Source organism: Daphnia carinata, chromosome 10, assembly GCF_022539665.2.
Source record: "Daphnia carinata strain CSIRO-1 chromosome 10, CSIRO_AGI_Dcar_HiC_V3, whole genome shotgun sequence".
NCBI lineage: Eukaryota > Metazoa > Arthropoda > Branchiopoda > Diplostraca > Daphniidae > Daphnia > Daphnia carinata.
This window is the reverse complement of record NC_081340.1, coordinates 1,670,871-1,687,493: the sequence shown is the minus strand read 5'-3', so window position 1 is coordinate 1,687,493 and position 16,623 is coordinate 1,670,871. Positions and strand designations below refer to the sequence as shown.

The 16,623-nt window shown below is 43.4% G+C and overlaps 5 protein-coding genes across 7 annotated transcripts; 3 read left to right on the top strand and 2 right to left on the bottom strand.

Moving 5' to 3' along the window:
- Positions 1-136: 136 nt before the first annotated feature.
- Positions 137-4,239, top strand: LOC130698708 (WD repeat and HMG-box DNA-binding protein 1-like). Its single transcript, XM_057521395.1, has 12 exons — positions 137-355; positions 438-549; positions 625-776; positions 845-962; positions 1,022-1,267; positions 1,336-1,732; positions 1,812-2,405; positions 2,465-3,003; positions 3,071-3,318; positions 3,378-3,418; positions 3,479-3,972; positions 4,036-4,239. Exons 1-12 carry the CDS (start codon positions 291-293, stop codon positions 4,141-4,143), a joined length of 3,114 nt encoding a protein of 1,037 aa, XP_057377378.1. The 5' UTR covers positions 137-290; the 3' UTR covers positions 4,144-4,239.
- LOC130698789 (lysosomal cobalamin transporter ABCD4-like) lies at positions 4,165-7,016 on the bottom strand. Its single transcript, XM_057521445.2, has 10 exons — positions 6,841-7,016; positions 6,501-6,768; positions 6,174-6,441; positions 6,001-6,117; positions 5,802-5,927; positions 5,398-5,733; positions 5,247-5,333; positions 4,839-5,169; positions 4,640-4,779; positions 4,165-4,579 (listed from the first exon to the last, which is right to left on the bottom strand). Exons 2-10 carry the CDS (start codon positions 6,652-6,654, stop codon positions 4,300-4,302), a joined length of 1,839 nt encoding a protein of 612 aa, XP_057377428.1. The 5' UTR covers positions 6,655-6,768; positions 6,841-7,016; the 3' UTR covers positions 4,165-4,299.
- A 211-nt stretch (positions 7,017-7,227) lies between these two features.
- Positions 7,228-12,037, top strand: LOC130698737 (synaptotagmin-16-like). The gene is given in 8 exon segments (XM_059497354.1): positions 7,228-7,610; positions 8,186-8,432; positions 8,498-8,782; positions 10,007-10,424; positions 10,588-10,710; positions 10,793-11,290; positions 11,388-11,678; positions 11,680-12,037. Coding segments are annotated over 7 exon segments (2,109 nt in total). The 5' UTR covers positions 7,228-7,610; positions 8,186-8,193; the 3' UTR covers positions 11,935-12,037.
- Positions 12,038-12,559: 522 nt separating this feature from the next.
- Positions 12,560-13,906, top strand: LOC130698879 (copper chaperone for superoxide dismutase-like). Of its 3 annotated transcripts, none has more exons than XM_057521454.2 (5): positions 12,560-12,869; positions 12,930-13,106; positions 13,185-13,388; positions 13,449-13,630; positions 13,690-13,906. In XM_057521454.2, exons 1-5 carry the CDS (start codon positions 12,855-12,857, stop codon positions 13,796-13,798), a joined length of 687 nt encoding a protein of 228 aa, XP_057377437.1. In that variant the 5' UTR covers positions 12,560-12,854; the 3' UTR covers positions 13,799-13,906. The 3 variants fall into 3 exon arrangements, with proteins under 3 accessions (XP_057377437.1, XP_057377436.1, XP_057377435.1); XM_057521453.2 differs by having other exon boundaries at positions 12,930-13,197; positions 13,267-13,388; XM_057521452.2 differs by having other exon boundaries at positions 12,930-13,388.
- Positions 13,410-16,596, bottom strand: LOC130698746 (WD repeat-containing and planar cell polarity effector protein fritz-like). Its single transcript, XM_057521437.2, has 8 exons — positions 16,345-16,596; positions 16,127-16,268; positions 15,854-16,037; positions 15,587-15,786; positions 15,311-15,517; positions 15,029-15,232; positions 13,929-14,955; positions 13,410-13,866 (listed from the first exon to the last, which is right to left on the bottom strand). Exons 1-8 carry the CDS (start codon positions 16,425-16,427, stop codon positions 13,817-13,819), a joined length of 2,097 nt encoding a protein of 698 aa, XP_057377420.1. The 5' UTR covers positions 16,428-16,596; the 3' UTR covers positions 13,410-13,816.
- Between the last annotated feature and the right edge of the window lie 27 nt (positions 16,597-16,623).

The following is a 16,623-nucleotide window of genomic DNA, read 5'->3' as shown; positions in this document are numbered from 1 at the left end:
CAATTATTTTGCAATAGTAAAATCATCTATGGTAAAATGGTAGGAAATGGTGTCCTAGTTAATAATAATGAATAACGTAGGACCCACATTTGTAAAGTTTTATGTGGCAATGTTGTTATTCACTACTGGCGGGAAGTCATAGATCGGCTGCCGTAAAAAAAAGAACAATTAGATAGCTAGCTCTGACAACTACAAAGTATTTTTTCGGTTTTTATTGCAAGCAGTCTTTCTGTTTCTAAGATTTTAATATACGTAAAAGTTAGTTGTGGCTAGCCTTTTAATTTAAAAAAATGAAGAGGATGAAATTTGCCCATGTCGAAGGGCATACTGACCTTACATATTCGGAAGATGGCTCGTAAATATTTTAATTACCTTGGTTCGGGAGGGCTACTTGGCTTACAAACTATAACGTCATGTTTTGTGATTTTTTACTTTAGAAATATCATAACGTGTGGTGCTGATGGGGACTACCGAGTTTGGAAAGGATATGAAGATGATGATCCTGAATGTGTTCGTGTTGGAGATGAAGCCACAGCCATTACTTTTAAGGTATCAGAGGAATTTTATATGTTTTTTAAAATTTATTTGATTTTAATTTGATTTCTCTTCTGTATGTCACTGTAGAATGAAAAGATTTATGTTGGAACAGACATGCATGTTCTACAAATTTTTTCTCATCCAGACAATCAGACTGATGGTATTGTCACACGATTTACCTCAACAATCACTCACATTTCATTTAACAAAGATGGAACCAAAGTTGCAGCTGGTTCAGGGTTTGTTTAATAAAATATTTCTTGGTTCTTAAGAATTGTGAATATGAAAATGTTTGAATTTTTGTTAGTGATATGACTGTTAAGGTTAAAGACCTAGCCCCTACCAGCAAGAACAAAGAAGTCGTGTTTACAGGGCACACAGCACCAATTCTCAGTGTCAGCCTTGATCCCAAATCAGAGTTCTTAGTAAGTTTTTATTCAGATTTTCCCCCCTAATCTCAGGTATTAATTTATAAACATTTCAGGCGTCGAGTAGCTGCGACGGAACTGTCCGTGTCTGGTGCCTGGCTACCAATGAACAGGTTCAATCTTGGCAATGGGGTCCTAAGAGTAACGATTTTAGCAATTCGCCTTCGCTTTGCCGCATCCATTTTGAACCTACGACTGGTCGTTTCCTGGCCATTCCATTTTATCAGTCATCAACGGTCAAAATTCTGGAGAGAAAAACTTGGAAGGAGGTTGCCGAACTTACTGACGATCGCCTAAAGGATGTGAGCGTTAAAAAGCTTTTATTATGATAGGTTTTAGGTTATTTATTTTGAATTTTTGTATGGTACAGATTTCTATATGCTGCTGGTCTACGTGCGGCAAGTTTTTAGCAACCGCTTCAAAGGCTGGTGATATTCTTGTCTGGGATATGCAATCAAAAGCTGTGATCAACGCGTATCAGCATGAAAAGAAAACACAAATTTGCAATTTGGCGTGGAACCCAGCCATGAACACCAACAAAGAGATTGCCTTCTGTGATTGCAGGGGTCACATTGGCCTTTTGGACAATGTAACCTCTCCAGATGGCAAAACACAGCAAAATACAAAGACTTCCAACAGTGTTACATGTACCGGTGACGATGATGACGCAGAAATATCCATAAGTCAGATTAAGAAGAATACTGGATTTACTATAGATGAAGAAAATGGCACAGACGTCTTCATCGGAGTTCGATCATCTCCTATGGGTAGGTCTTAATTTTTCCTTTTGAAAGGATTATTCAACTAGCTAAAGAAATTACCCTCCGCCATGTTCTTGTACATTAGAATACGATGTCCTGGACGATGTAGCATCAAAGATTGACAGCCGACCGTCTAGTCCTTTAGCAAGTAATTCCAGACGTCGTTACTCCCCAAGTAAAAAACAAGAACCATTTCAACCGGGGTCATCTCCAGCTCATCTTCTTCACCGGTACATGGTCTGGAACAACATCGGAATCGTTCGTTGTTTTGGAGAAGACGGTGATCAGACGACCAGCAACATTGAAGTCGAATTCCATGACACATCCGTACACCACGGGCTGCACATACCCAACACGTTGGGCCATACCATGGCCGCACTCTCTGCTCGGTCACTCTTCTTGGCTGGTCCGGCACTAGAAGACGGCTCTAGTAAGCTTGTCTGCGTTAATTTTGCCGCTTGGGATGGACATAAAGAATGGACGACTACATTACCTCTCGGTGAGGATGCTTTAGCCTTAGCTGTCGGTGACAGCTGGGTGGCCGTAGCCACTTCGAGACGATTACTGAGACTCTTTTCAAATTCGGGTCTCCAACGCGCTGTAATCTCTCTACCTGGTCCCATCATCTGTCTCGCTGGTCACGGTCCAAAACTATTCATGGCTTATCACGCTGGAATGGGTAGAATTATTATTATTGCAAATGCACACCGGTAATTTAACTTTCGCATTAACCAACAGGCATGGATGATGAACAATCCATTGGTTATGCACTCGTGAACATTGATAAGAAATCTCCCATTGGTTATGAGTGGCTAGCCAATCCGCAATTGCTTCCTCTGGGTCCAGAATGCGAGTTATCGTGGGCTGGATTCAGCGATGAAGGAACACTGTCCACAATGGACAGCAGTGGGCTCCTTCAAGTGCAACTCCGTTCGGGCATGTGGATGCCGTTGCTGGACACGCGACAAAACGTCAAGGGTAAATCGGACCATTACTTCCTCATCGGATTGAGCGAGCTGGAAAAATGCGTCCGCTGCGTCTTGTGCAAAGGCGCCCGCTACCCTCCAACACTGCCGAGACCCAACATGGCCTTGCTGGACGTGAAACTGCCTCTGTGTGACGTCAGCAATGAAAAGACGCAGCTGGAAGAATCGCTTATCCAATCATCGCTGCAAATGCAGTTAGCCAGTACGTTGGACCAAATTGGATTCGATGTAGACGACCCTCGAGACAAAGCCGACCGCCTATCGAAAGAATCTTTGATGAAGATGTTCGCCGTCAGTCACACGTCTTTGTTTTGTGTTATTGAATATAAGCTGATGATTCTTTTTGGTCGATCAACAGCTGGCCTGTCAGGCTGAACGGGAAGTGCGGGCTCTGGAAGTGGCCGATTGGATGCACAGCGAACAATTACTCCAGCTGGCCGTCAAATACGCCACACGGGCTAGAAAACGACAGCTAGCTAATAGACTTACAAGCATGGCTGAGCAACTTGTCAGTGAGCGCGAAGCTGAGGAAACGCTATTGCTTGAATCAACTCGCTCTTCATTTCTGTCTGCCCCGAATGCTTCACAAACTTTGGATGAAGACAGGTAATTATTACACAACATATTAATACTCGTCCGAGTGACGTAAAACTGTTTCTAATTAGGGATATGTTTGCGTCGACACCTCCCATTCTCGAAGTTGAAGGTAAGCAAAGTCAACTGATAAAATGATTGGAAGTAATTGACAGTGATGCGTTATTCATAGATAACCCGATTCTACAAGCGAAACAAAGAAAAACTTCCATTACTGCAGCGGCACCGACAGACGGCTGTAAAACGATCCGCCCAATGAGTCAAAACAGGAAAAATCCTTTCGCGAAAAAGACTTCCATCACGGATGATTCATCGCCGGGAGCGACGCCTTCTCCTCGCGGCTTGGCTATTTTTGACCAGCCAAGAGTTACACAAGCAATGACTGGGCCATCGAAAGAAAATGTTAAGGCTAAAATGACGAAGCAGCCGACGCTGTTCGGCATGAAAAAAACGGCGAAAGAAGTTGCACCATCGAATCAGGAAATCTCACCAGAATCCCAAGATTCTTCTCCGATTCCAGTCCAGCAGCCCCCCAAAAGCGGTTTTATGCTTTGGCTGGAACAAAACAAAGCTCAGCTTAAGGTTGACAATCCTGAATGCAACGAGGCTGAACTGGTTCGATTGGGTGCGCAGAAATTCAAAACTCTATCAGAAGAGGAGCGACAGGTAAACACCTCGCCAATCGCAATTGTTCTAACAAATCGTAACATAATATTTCTTCAAAATTAGAAATACACACGCAAGAGAAAGTCTTCCGGAAATGCCGAACAGCCTGATGAAACGGTTAAAAAGACGAGACCAACTTTGGCTGAAAGACTTTCGACTTTCGAAGCCTAAAATAGCCAAATTAATTGTAAATCGAGTGAAATACCTACTTCTGGGACTTCTATTTTTTTTTCCCCAATGCTATCTTACACTGTTTAAAAAATAAAACTAATCTTATCAAATAATTGTTATGCAGCTGGTCCGCTTTGTCGATTTAGGTCAACATTTTTAATTGGAAAGCTCTTGGCTATGGGGACGTATCGGTTTCAGTGTCCAACTGCCATCGCCTTTGAGGTGCAGCAAGTTTTTGTGGAAGGCACGAAGTGATTCACGATGGCCGACACTAATTAGAGTTATGCCCCTGTCAACAGCAGCGCTGTACAGCAACTGTTCCATTTCCATATCCACGGCGGAGGTAGCTTCATCTAAGAATGCCATGGCAGGTTTGTGGTACAGCAAGCGGATGAAGGACAAACGCTGCATTTCACCAGGTGAAAGAACATCGTACCTTATGAAAACAGAATGATGATAATCTCATTTTCTTTAAATTTTTTTTTAGTTTTAGTACCAATTCCATTCGGCCGGGCGATCCAAACCCCCAATGCGGCTCATCAGCCCATCAAGCTTCATCTTGTGTAAGTAACTGAGCAATTCTTCCGTTTCGTCGTTAGGAATCAGGTCCAAATCGACGCTTAGAGGAAACGTAATCTAATTCGGACAGAGTGTTTCTTAATCAAAAGGGATACGACACTTTCCGTAATAAATACCTGTTCCCTGAGCGTTCCATCCGTCAAATAAGGTTTCTGAGGTAGAAAGAGTACACCGCACGGTCCGGGAGTGTAATTGGCGGTTAAAGTACCACGATTGAGTTTCCAGAGCCCGCGCAACAACCGCAGTAAACTTGTTTTCCCTGCCGAGCTGCTGCCAGTGATGAGTAGGCTCTCACCTGGTCTCACATGCAAGTAGAGCTCCTTGACTAGGTCTTCACTTCTACCGGGCGCTTTGAATGCCACTCCCTCCATTAAATAGCCATCTTGTTTCATATCGTCCATCATGCCGGAAGAATTTTTCTTGCCAACGCTGACCACTTTCAGATCCCTTTAAAAAGGAAAGAAAATTGATTTTTTCCAAGGAAGAATTCGAATATTTGCATAAATTATGCATATAGGATGTACCCCGGAGTGTCGGCATCATTCCGGTCGTATAGCTGTTGCAGTCGTTCAATCAGCTCGGAAACACGATGAGTGACACCAGCAAGCTGACTGTGAAAAGCATAAGATATGCTAATGTCATACCAATTACATATGCTATTGTAAATGACCATACGTGACACTCGAAGATAAATCAACCAAGGTGCTGAATGTTGAAATGAGATATATACAGACGAATGCATTTTGACTGATGAGAGCGCTGAGTTCAGCGGATGAGAGTCCGTCATAGCGTCCGGCGAAGATGGGTACGGCCAACGCCAAGTAACTGATAATGCTGCCAATATAATCGAACATGTTGACGGCCAAATTGAGGAAAAATTGCCGGCCATAGAGGCTGTGCTGAGTTGTAAGCAACAAGTCCAGTTTGTTATTGGTTTTTGATTCTTCTAGCCTAGCACCAGTCAGGAAAGCCAACGATTCAGCATTACTCCTAATTTGCATATGTTTGTACCTGAATCAATAAAATTTTGTTATTTGCCTGAATAAACATTCTAGATTTGAATTAAACAATGGACGCACCTAAAGTCACCCTCCCTGCGTTCGTTTCTTACCACCCAAGCCACAATGGGTGACATAAGCAACTTGTTCACCAATGTGCCGACAATAAAAAAAAGGAAACATGATGTTGGGCCAACCCATCCTGTCCTGTAAAAAAAAAGTTATCAAAAATGATTATCATGTAAACCTTGTAAATAATTTTTGAAGTATCCATTATTACCCAACATAGGCTTTGTAGCTATAATAAGCAATAGTAAAAGGAGAAACTACAACTTTTATGGCAACACTGCTAAAAACAAGACATAAAATGTTGATGTCTGCAGTGATTCTCTGGTCCCTAGATATAATGCTTTTGGTTATTCAGAAAATAAGGACACAAGTAACTGATCTTACGGATTGTCCACATATTTGTCTAAAACATTGAGCTGGTAATAGTTGATACCAGTAAAGTAGAGTCGGTGGACAGACCTGGTGAGAAGCTGCCTCCACGTCAAATTGAGAACTTGAGATATGTATGTTTTGATGGCTTTGTTGACTGCTACTGCTAGAATTATTCCTAAACTTTTAAGAGTCTGGTTAATAAAACCAGGAAGGTCTTTTTCACCCAAAACCTGGTAGAAGCCACTAGGTATCAGACCAACACCATAAATAATGAACTCGTCTAAGAAAAAGAAATATGATTTTGAGAAGCAGAAAAAGAATAGAAAAACAGAGTATTACCTAAAAGAGCCACCAAAAGAAGTAATGAAAAAAGGCCTAGTGGCAGGGAAAAGACTCCAGGGAAGAGGAGATGCTGCAGCCTCCAAAACCGGCGGAAAAAATTGACGTTGAAACCGTGGTCCTTGCCATCCTGGTCATCCTCTTTCGTAGTCATATCGAGCGTAGTCGACTGACGTCCGCTCGGGCTGCTGCTGTTTCCCGGTGATCGCTTTCAAGGTCCAACGTCTCAATATCTGGATGACGTTATCGCGTCATTATGATACAATGCCTAAAGCGAAATTGATAGCTTGCAATCCACGTAGTATTAGAAAACCCGCCTCTCAACAAGCTCTTTACTTACATAAAAGGTAATGTTCACGTTAAACGAATAATAATAACCGGCTTGTTTACATGACGGCGTGTCTGCTATGCAGCGATGCCTTTCAATTTTTAACCATTTGTTTTTAGAACTTGTTTGGCACAGAATGCGTGTAAATGAAACATGAAAATAAAGCATTCATGTGTCTAACCAAAAACGTCTGTGAGCAGAACGGCGTTGTTCCGTTTCCAAACAAAAGGAGCAACAGCTCTTACGGAAGAAAAACGGTTGTTTTTACTAGATAAAAAAAAAACAATGCCGGGTCTAGCAGTCACGTAAGTATGGATGGGGTGAGAAAAAAAAAGGATTCCCCGTTGGATAAACTCCGTTTATCGATTGAACTGAATGTTGATATCTATTTGGCAGTGTGTTGAGACGTCCGCGGCGGCGTAAAGAAGTTAAAGGAGGGCGCATGAGCAAAACACACGTCCATGGTTTCTTCAAACCCTGCTGCGATATTGTTTGGCAGAGCGGATTTGAGAGTTTGCCAGGGCCGTTGACGGGCCGGGGCTAAGAAACTCGTGCGTGCAGTCTTTCCCGCTCGATATGAAGCCCCACATTTCCCGCTCTGTCCTCCGACTGTAGAAAACAGCACGAAAGAAAGAACAGAGAAAGAAAACCCCAAGTGTGTGTGTGTGTGTGACACGTTGACGAAAGGATATCCAGACAACAGACGGGAGACGACACATTAGAAAAGTGAAAATGTCCGTCAGTTGTCGGTTGCTATTAGCATCGTCTAACAGCTGAAGAAGGTAAAGATTTTCTTCCTGCCTCGAATTTTGTGTCTAGACAGGCATGTTTCGCTTGAAACAACTGTTTTGGTTTTGCTCCTATTTTGGCCGCCATTAGAACCCATTCCGTAGTGCAATTTTGACGTTGTTGTCCTAAACGATGTGTCTGTGTACGTTAGCTAGGACAAGTGGGGGGGGAAAAGGGTGTTGGTGGTATAAAAAAAAACTTTTCTTCCCCTCGCCTTCCGTCAATATTTATTAATGAGCGCACAGCTGTGTTGCGCACCTGCGGGCCTTTCCTGTCTGTTGTAGAATTTTTGTTCCGTTCATTGTAGCATTGCGATGATGCCCGAACATACAGGTAGTTTACACACGTTGTTAGAAAACTTGCTATTACGCGGAAAATAAGATTGAAAAAAAATTATGTACACGGCCATTGAAAATAGCACAACAACGACAGCAACTCCCGGTCAGTATACGTTTTAATTGATTCCTGTGCGTAACCTAAAAAATCGAAATGACGTAAGCTAAAAATGTTAAGATAAATTATTATTATTATAACAAAGTAAAAACAATACATAAATAATAATAAATAGGTTCTTTGATGGAGACGGAACCGTGGTGGCCCGGTTTGTTGGTGGCCGTCGTCAGCAGTTTGATCCTGTTGTTGTTCCTCGTGACTCTTCTCGTGCACCACCTGCCTCCATTACAGAAATGGCTTCTGCCCGTCCTCACTCGTATCGCACCACCTAACAAACCTATTCCGCCCCAAACGACTTCGGCCGGTCATATCCAGTCTGACAACGGATCACCTCAACAGCCTCATCCTGCGCTTCATCCCAGGTAACGATCCCCACTTTATTTGTTTTTGTTTTGTTTTTTAAACCAGGATGTTGAATGTCCTACAGGAGCCGACCATCCCGTCCTAGTTCACTGCCATGTTTACCCGAAGAAAAGTTGGTACATTATCCATCATCGAGTTCGGTTGTAGCCGTGGCGGCGGCCGCTGCGGCCCAAGCCGCTCAGGCTGCGGCCATGCCTCATCGACCCCATTCGTTCTATCCGCCGGACGAAGAGGACGAACCCGGGGAGGAGGACGAAGAAGATTGCACGACGCCGCAGCAACAGCCACTACCGTATCCGCCGCAACAGCGAGGCCGCGTCCACCACAAGCTCAATCTGGCCCTGCACAGGTGACTATGACTATACCCCTCACCTTCACCTTGTCTAGACCAACCACTTGCCTGTAGGAAAAAAGACGGTAGGTCAAAAGGTTCTAATCTTGCGTGGTCGGATCGATGTCGTTGTGTTTTTTGTTTTTTTTTCACCATCGATCAGCTAAACCAACAGCTGCTTTAATGTGCACAGGGACGAAAAAGAGGCTGTGGCTCGTCAATGAACCTCCCTTTGCTGCGAGAGCATAGGAAAGGGAGGTACCTTTCATAGTGCGTCATGGACTGCAGATGAGATTTATCGATTGGCTTCTCCTAGTAGATGTGTACCTATACACCTAGTTATTCCCCAAGCCATTGCCTTCCTATTGTCGGTTTTTCTTCTCTTTTTCCCTCTCCGTATGTTTGAGTTTGTTGTTGTTAGTCGGATGGATATCATCGCTAGTAACAAGCCGACAACTGGCGGGGGGGATCTCCTTTAATTGTCTGTGGACGTTACAGTCTATTTTTTTCGGGCCACCTTTTTTCTTGAATGATTTCATTTTTTTGAAACCAAAATTATTATTTTTTTTTTAACTATTGGCAAGGTTTATTTGGATGGGTTGCATTCAAGTCTTTGATTTGAACGCAGTTCTCATCATGCGAATAAACTGCTTTTGTCGCCCAGCTTCGGACCTTACACGCGCCGAAAGAAAGCGATAACCGTTCGATATTACCATTAAATAGACGTACTGTATTGCCGATAAGAATATAAAAAAAGCCGGCGTTGGCAGTATAGGCAAATATATACTCTGTCAAGAATCTAACGTACATACACGAGTCAGGGAGATAGAGAGAAACAAGTACAAGGCGAAAGTACACCGTTAGAACCTTGAAACTATTGATTTCTGTTTGCTCATGTATCCCTGAAAAATGGCAGCAGCCCGACGTCTACATTCACACAAAATGTTGCCGTGCATGTCATAAAAAAAAAAATCGGCAACATGATGTACACCTTCCCTATAGTTAATAACGCGTTATAGTTATGAAGGGGCTAATTGAATTCTCCCCATCCGTCTCTGAGTCGCCGTCCCAAAACATTTTAGCCCCGAACATTGAAGAAAAAAAGGGACCATTGCCAAAAGTTAATAGTTTCTATGTAAACGCATAGCCAAAGCGTAGATCAAGTGGAGCGCATCATCTAATTGTTTTTTTTTTTTCTCATTGTTTTCCCACCTTTGGTGTCTCACCTCTGACGTGTCAAAGTGATGGATCGGAGGCGAGTAATTCATCATCATCGGCCAGCGCCATCAACGATCATCCGGACCATCTTCCTGCTTCAGTAGGATCTCATCATCACCACAGCCAGGCACATCATTCAAACGAGCAACAAAGACGTCACCATCGATCACCAGACGAAGCCGTTTTGAGGCAGCGTGCCGCCAATCGACAAGATTTGGCTCATCAACAGCATCGTCATCAACGACTCGTCGATCACGACGATATCCAGCGACTGGATGAGTGGACGCCGCCCACCCAACGGCAATCCAGCTTGGCCGAGACCGACTGCGATGTAAGTAACCGTTCGACAGCACCATCGTCGCATGCCATCCCCGACGTCAATAATAGCTCGAGTAGATTTTACCCCAACGACGTCGTCCTAGATATGCCGCCCACCCCACCCGTAAGTAACGCTATACACCGCATGAAACTATTATAATGTAGTCAAACTGGACGGTGCGTACACAACACACTGCATGTAGTTTTAGATCTATTGATTCTTTGTGCGATGACAATCTGTAGTTTGCATGTTTGTTTTTATACGCTACGTATATTTATGGGGCTAGTCGTCGACTGTTGGCAGCACGTTAAAATCTAGTCGAACCCTAAGCCGCAGTCTGGCCGTTTTGACGGCAACCGGCTTGGACCGCATTCGCTCCATGATCCACATGGACACCGATAGTAGAGCTGTATGTCTCTCTACTTTTATTCTTTTATGATACTATCTTTTTTTGAATTTTAAATTTCATTTCACTACATTTTTGTTGAAAGGAGAGTATGATTGACATGACGGACATGTCCAGCACTTTCGGCGAATCGGAATCGGTGACCGGATCGGTCATTCTGCCCGGTCCCAACAGGACTGCAAACAAAGCCGTAGCAGAAATGGGTTTCTCTTACAACTCGGCGTCAGGTAAACTGGTGGTTCGGCTGGTGGAATTGCGCCAGCTGACTTCCGCCAGCCGCAACACATCCATCCAGTTGAGATTACTTTTGCTGCCCGACCGGAAGCAGCGTTGCAAGAGCAAATTGCGTTACATCAATCAAGATGGCAGCACAGTGTCCGTCATGGAAACGTTCGTCTTCAGCCGGATCGAGCCGGCCGAATTGAGCAGCACCGGCATCCGTCTACGGCTCTACTGCTCGGAACGGCTACGCAGGGAGAGGCTCCTCGGGGAGGCTTTCGTCGGTCTAGCTTCCATGACTCTCGATCATCAAAGAGAACAGTCTCTCCTTGTCGCCCTAGAGACCAAATCTGGCCCGTTCAAAGTAAGATTTACAAACAAATCTTGACGACGTACCAGTCACGCACGAAGACACTCACCTTCCTTTTTTTTTTTTTCGTTCTTTTCCCTTGACGTGCTAGAAATCATTGGCCGCTTTGGGTCGAAGCACAAGCAGTAGCAGCAGCCGAGGCGACATTAGTCCAACGTCTATCGGCCCATCGGAGCAATGGCCACCGGAGATGATTCCACCACGTAATGGCATTCCGGAATTGTTGCTGGGCTTGGCTTACAATGGGACAACTGGTCGTTTGTCTGTGGAAATCCTTAGGGCCGCTTCGTTACGAAGTTGGACGTCCAACAGGGTACCAGATGCTTGCGTGAAAGTGATGCTGTTGACGCAAACGGGACAAGAACTCGGACGTGCCAAGACGATTACCCAAAAAGAATTCGGACGGCGGGCCGACCTGGTTGGAGACGTTCGCTTTCCAGGTGACGCTCTTCCAGCTGGCCGAAGTCACCTTGCTCATCTCTGTTGTCAACAAGCGAAGTTTGAAGCGTCGTGAATTGCTCGGTTGGATCTCGTTGGGTTTCGATAGTTCCGTAGATCAACAGACGGAACATTGGCAGGAAATGAGAGAGGCTGCAGGTGAGCAAATATGCCATTGGCACGCTCTCCTGCCACCTTAATAGATTAATACATAAACACAGAATATGCAGGAAAAAATAGAATACGATAAATTTCTTTTTGAATCTCCTCCTTTTTTCCATTGTGATTCAGATTCCTTTTTTTTGAATCTTACATAACAAAACAAATCTCTATTTGATCGGTGGTGGTTTTTATTCAAATTCTCTTTTTAAAAAAATAAAACGTTCTTTTTGCAAATATTTAATATAAGAAGCATCACCTTTATACGTCCAGTAATTACTTTAATTATTGTCTCGCTAAACTCTTCAAACCTTTGATAAAAAAAAAAAGCTGTATTTTGTTTCTTTGGCCGGCATCCAATCATGTGCACGTTTTTTTACATATATTATACATATACATATATATCTTTATTCAATTTTGTACTTACCACATGTGGTACTCATGGATGTGAAAACTCCACAAACAAACCATTTGTCTATAGCCTTATATGAAAAGAAAAGAGGAACGTATCTGCCGGACATGCACATTATTCGATGTCAAAGACTAGTCATCAATTCTGAAATGATGATGCAAAAAGAAAAGTTAACTCTGTTCGTCCATTTTCATTTCGTTTTTTTACCACATGCAGACACAACAATTGATATCATCATATTTGGCAATGAAGCAAAGTGGGGTGGGGACGGTCAGCCAATCCGTTTTCTAATAACACTCACTTTCTTTTTGTGTATGTTTAATCGATCGTAATATTCTAATACTATGTAGCACGAATATTGCTCCACTTTTTTTTACTGATCGAACAATACAAAAACATTCCGACATAAATTAGTCAATCTGTCAACGTACCACACCATGTCCATACCAGACGACATCGATTAACGTATAGAAAAGGAAAAGAAACGACTTTCAAACGTCAGTGTTTTGCAATATTCGATTCCCTCATTCGGGATTCCATTCGTGCAACATGACGACCACCAAAGTAGAACAACACGCTTTCCATTTTTATAATAGAATTTCGTAAATATTGTTTTCATTATAGATAGAGTTTGCTGTTCCCTTGTCGTGCCAGTCATGCGTTGACAAGGTTAGCAATGTGTTGAACGGAATGGATGGCATCAAGAATTTTGAAGTGGATTTGAGCCAGGAACGAGTAGTCATCGAGAGCAGTCTACCAATTCATCAATTACATGCTGCCTTGGAAACCTCTGGCAAACGGGTAATCATCACAGGAGTAGGTTCCAAAAAAATGGCCTCTGCTGTTGCTGTGCTGGGCTACCCTGTCGGATTCTCAAAGGGCTCTATTAAAGGTGTGGTGAGGTTCACTGAAGTTGACGAAGAATGTGTTATTGATGGAACCATTGATGGATTGAAGCCAGGACCTCATGGTTTCCACATTTATTCCAGTGGTGATCTAAGTCAAGGGTGTGACAGCATTGGGGATCACTACAATCCTTACAATCGACCACACGGTGGGCCTGATGACAACATCCAAAATAGGGTATTTTGATGCAAACAAATGTAACAGTTCTATTAGAATTTATTCAACTGTAATCAATAGCACTTGGGAGATTTAGGCAACATCATTTCGGACGAAAGCGGTAGAGCCGCCTTCAGAATCATTGACAAATACATAAAAGTACATGATTTAATTGGACGCTCAGTTGCTGTGACGGCTCAAGCAGACGACCTTGGCCGTGGATCCAACACCAATTCAAAAATGGACGGCAATTCCGGCGAAAGGTAACTGCAACTCGAAGTAGTATAAATATCAAGTCATTGATTGTTATTACGCGTCACAGAATCGGGTGTGGAATTATAGCCCGCTCGGCCGGAATCTTGGAAAACACCAAGCGAATTTGCTTGTGTTCCGGTCTCACATTATGGGATGAAAAAGGCGCAACGATCTAAAACATTCGTTAGGTTCGCTCAAACGACTCCAAAGCTTATGACGTGAACTTGGTCTTCGTTGTTGTCCTCTGTCGAAAGAATTTAAGAAATCAACATTTATATTACATATTAGGTTTAAAGCGGTACACACCCAAGTTGAGGTTCGATAATTGATGTGATGGATCGTCATGAGTCGAATGGCTTTCATCGCACGTGGAACACGATTCCGACGTATCGCTACTGCTACTAGAAATGTAAGACGAAGATCGCGATGATCTCGTAGATGAGCTAGTGGAAGAAAATTCGTCCCGGACACAGTCCAATACAGTTGTCGCTTGAGACACCAAAGCTTCATCGCCGGCATTGCGAGCGTGGAGTACCAATTCGATCAACAAATCAGGATCCTGTACTCTGAGGGCGTAGACTGCAGCTAGCTGAAGACGACCGCGACGAAACATGGCTCGGCAACATCTTCGAGCGGCATCAAAGACCGGTTCGGCAAGGGCATCATCTCCTCTGACAGTGCCTAGAAGATTGATGATGACTCGTTCCAGGAGATTATCAGCCACAGGGTTGGGTTGGTGCAACAGGCCATTAACTACTTTCACCAGACAGCTCAACAGAACATCTTCCTCGTAGAAGCTCCTAACATTCGTCCATTTGAGCGATAACAGATGCTGTACAGCTGCTTCCAATTGCTGCCATAACAAATATTCAGAACAAATGGACAGCGAGTCTAAGGAGCATCCACCAGGCCAGCAGCTAGTCAGGAATTGAAGACACAATATCGGGCCTCTTTCGAAGCAGACTAATAAATATTGTGCGGCTGTTCTAGTGGTGTTATTGCGATATTGTCCCACATCCCGAACGGCAGGAGAGCGTGATTTCTTCCGGATACTCCGCGTAGATTTCAATCTGAATTGCAGTGTCGCCGTGTTATGTACTGGAGATTCTCTAAGACTGCTTAGGTGGTCGGGTAAGGCGGCCCATTTTAGGGCAAGAACTGAAGGCTGGTGGCGAAGATATTGTTGCAAATGCAAAACGGGCGATCCATCGGTACCGCGCTGTAGGCGAAGCAGAAGCGGGTTTAGTGCACGATCCCAACATTGAAGTTGTCCTCTTTCTCCGCAAACGGTGAAAAAAGCGCTTTCTCCGTGCCACGACAAATGAAAGGGTATCTAACATTTTGCAAAACAGATTTGATTACGGCATTTCATATTTGATTATAGAATTGGAGGTGACAGTACTCACAAACGAAGATTTGATCGTTGTAATTGTATCTCTTGTCACATCCCACGCGATGATGGAAGCATCAACGCAACCTAGCAACAGGATTTGCTCGTCTGGGCTATGCGAATGACATCTGGGAAGAGCGGGTATCCTTAACAATCTTCGTTGAATTGGCTTAAAAGGCTGCTGCACGTTGAAGACAGTATAATGTACACTTAATCGACCCTGTACATCGTAAAAAAAATGCCGCTGTTTTTTTTTCTTTCTTTTTTGGTTTAAATGAAAGAGCTAAGGAAACCGTACTTTGGCTGAAGATAAAAGCTCTGCCACTCTCAGCTGGCCATTGTCTTTGGCACTAAATTCCACTAAAAATGGATTGTGTTCCGTATAGTGGCACGCAATTAACTCAGATGAAATGGAGTAGACCAGGATATTTGCTCGGTCTTCTGCCCTGACAACAGGAGCCCAGGCAAACAATTCTCCACCTTCTCTCTCCCACCAGAGACAAAACTGAACGACATGGAAATTTAACACCGATGTTTAGCAGTAAATTCAAAAACATTCGTCAGTAATTCTTACAGTAGTATTTTGGGGAGAAAGGCTTATTTTCCTTTCTTGACGCCGGGTCCCAGGCCCGGGAAGCTGTACGCTGTTAACTGTCACGTTACACTGGTTTAAGTAAGACGGGCGGACTGTATTAAAAACAGGCTGGTTCGTAGCGATAATAGTTAGTTGCGGGATTCCATGGGCGATCACCAACAATTCTGATGAACTGCACACTACAATAGTTCAAATATGATTTCACTTATTACAACATGGTTTCCTTGAAAACAATAACTAACTCACCACCAACTATATCAGCTAACAGTTTCCCTTCGAGACTTTTGTCAATAATAATATCAATAACATCTGTCTGGTGGAGATCCACTGTGAGATGGACAATAAATCCATTGCTAAACACAATCAACCCGAGACCATAGTCAGTCACAGACCATCCGACATGAGCAATCATGTGATTGGCAAGCAGATCCTGGATCAAATAAAACAACAATGAATGAAGCTGAACAACAATAAAAATATAAATAAATGAAACTAGAGACAAGCATAAAATACACAAACCTCAAATTCAAGTAAGTTATCTCTCAAACGTGAAGGACGTTTGTTACTGGGAGTAGTAATCTTATCACGGCTTTGGCAGAGAGTTCTTTTGAGCTGGCCATAGGGCCCTGACAACAGATCTCCATCTTTATTCATCTGGTATCTTTATACGAAATACGATAGCTTACAATCACTCATGTTATTATGAGACCATAACATTGCAAAGCTTGATAACGTACTTGAAGGCTCCAAGGTCGCAGTCTGGAATGATAACATCGTCTCTTAAGGTCCAGAAGTGAGCCGACAACTGCTGAGTGGCCATGTCACCAGTCCATCTCGCTTCTTATAGTTGATTGAATAAGAAGAGATTCACTGAATACCAGATTAATCACACCAAAATCACCCACAAAAAAATTCTACAGAAGACTGTGGAACGTCAGAGATCGATCATAAAAGAAAATCGCTCCAAGCAAATACAATAGCTTTCTCAGCCGTCAAAAACACTAGGGCAGGCGGCT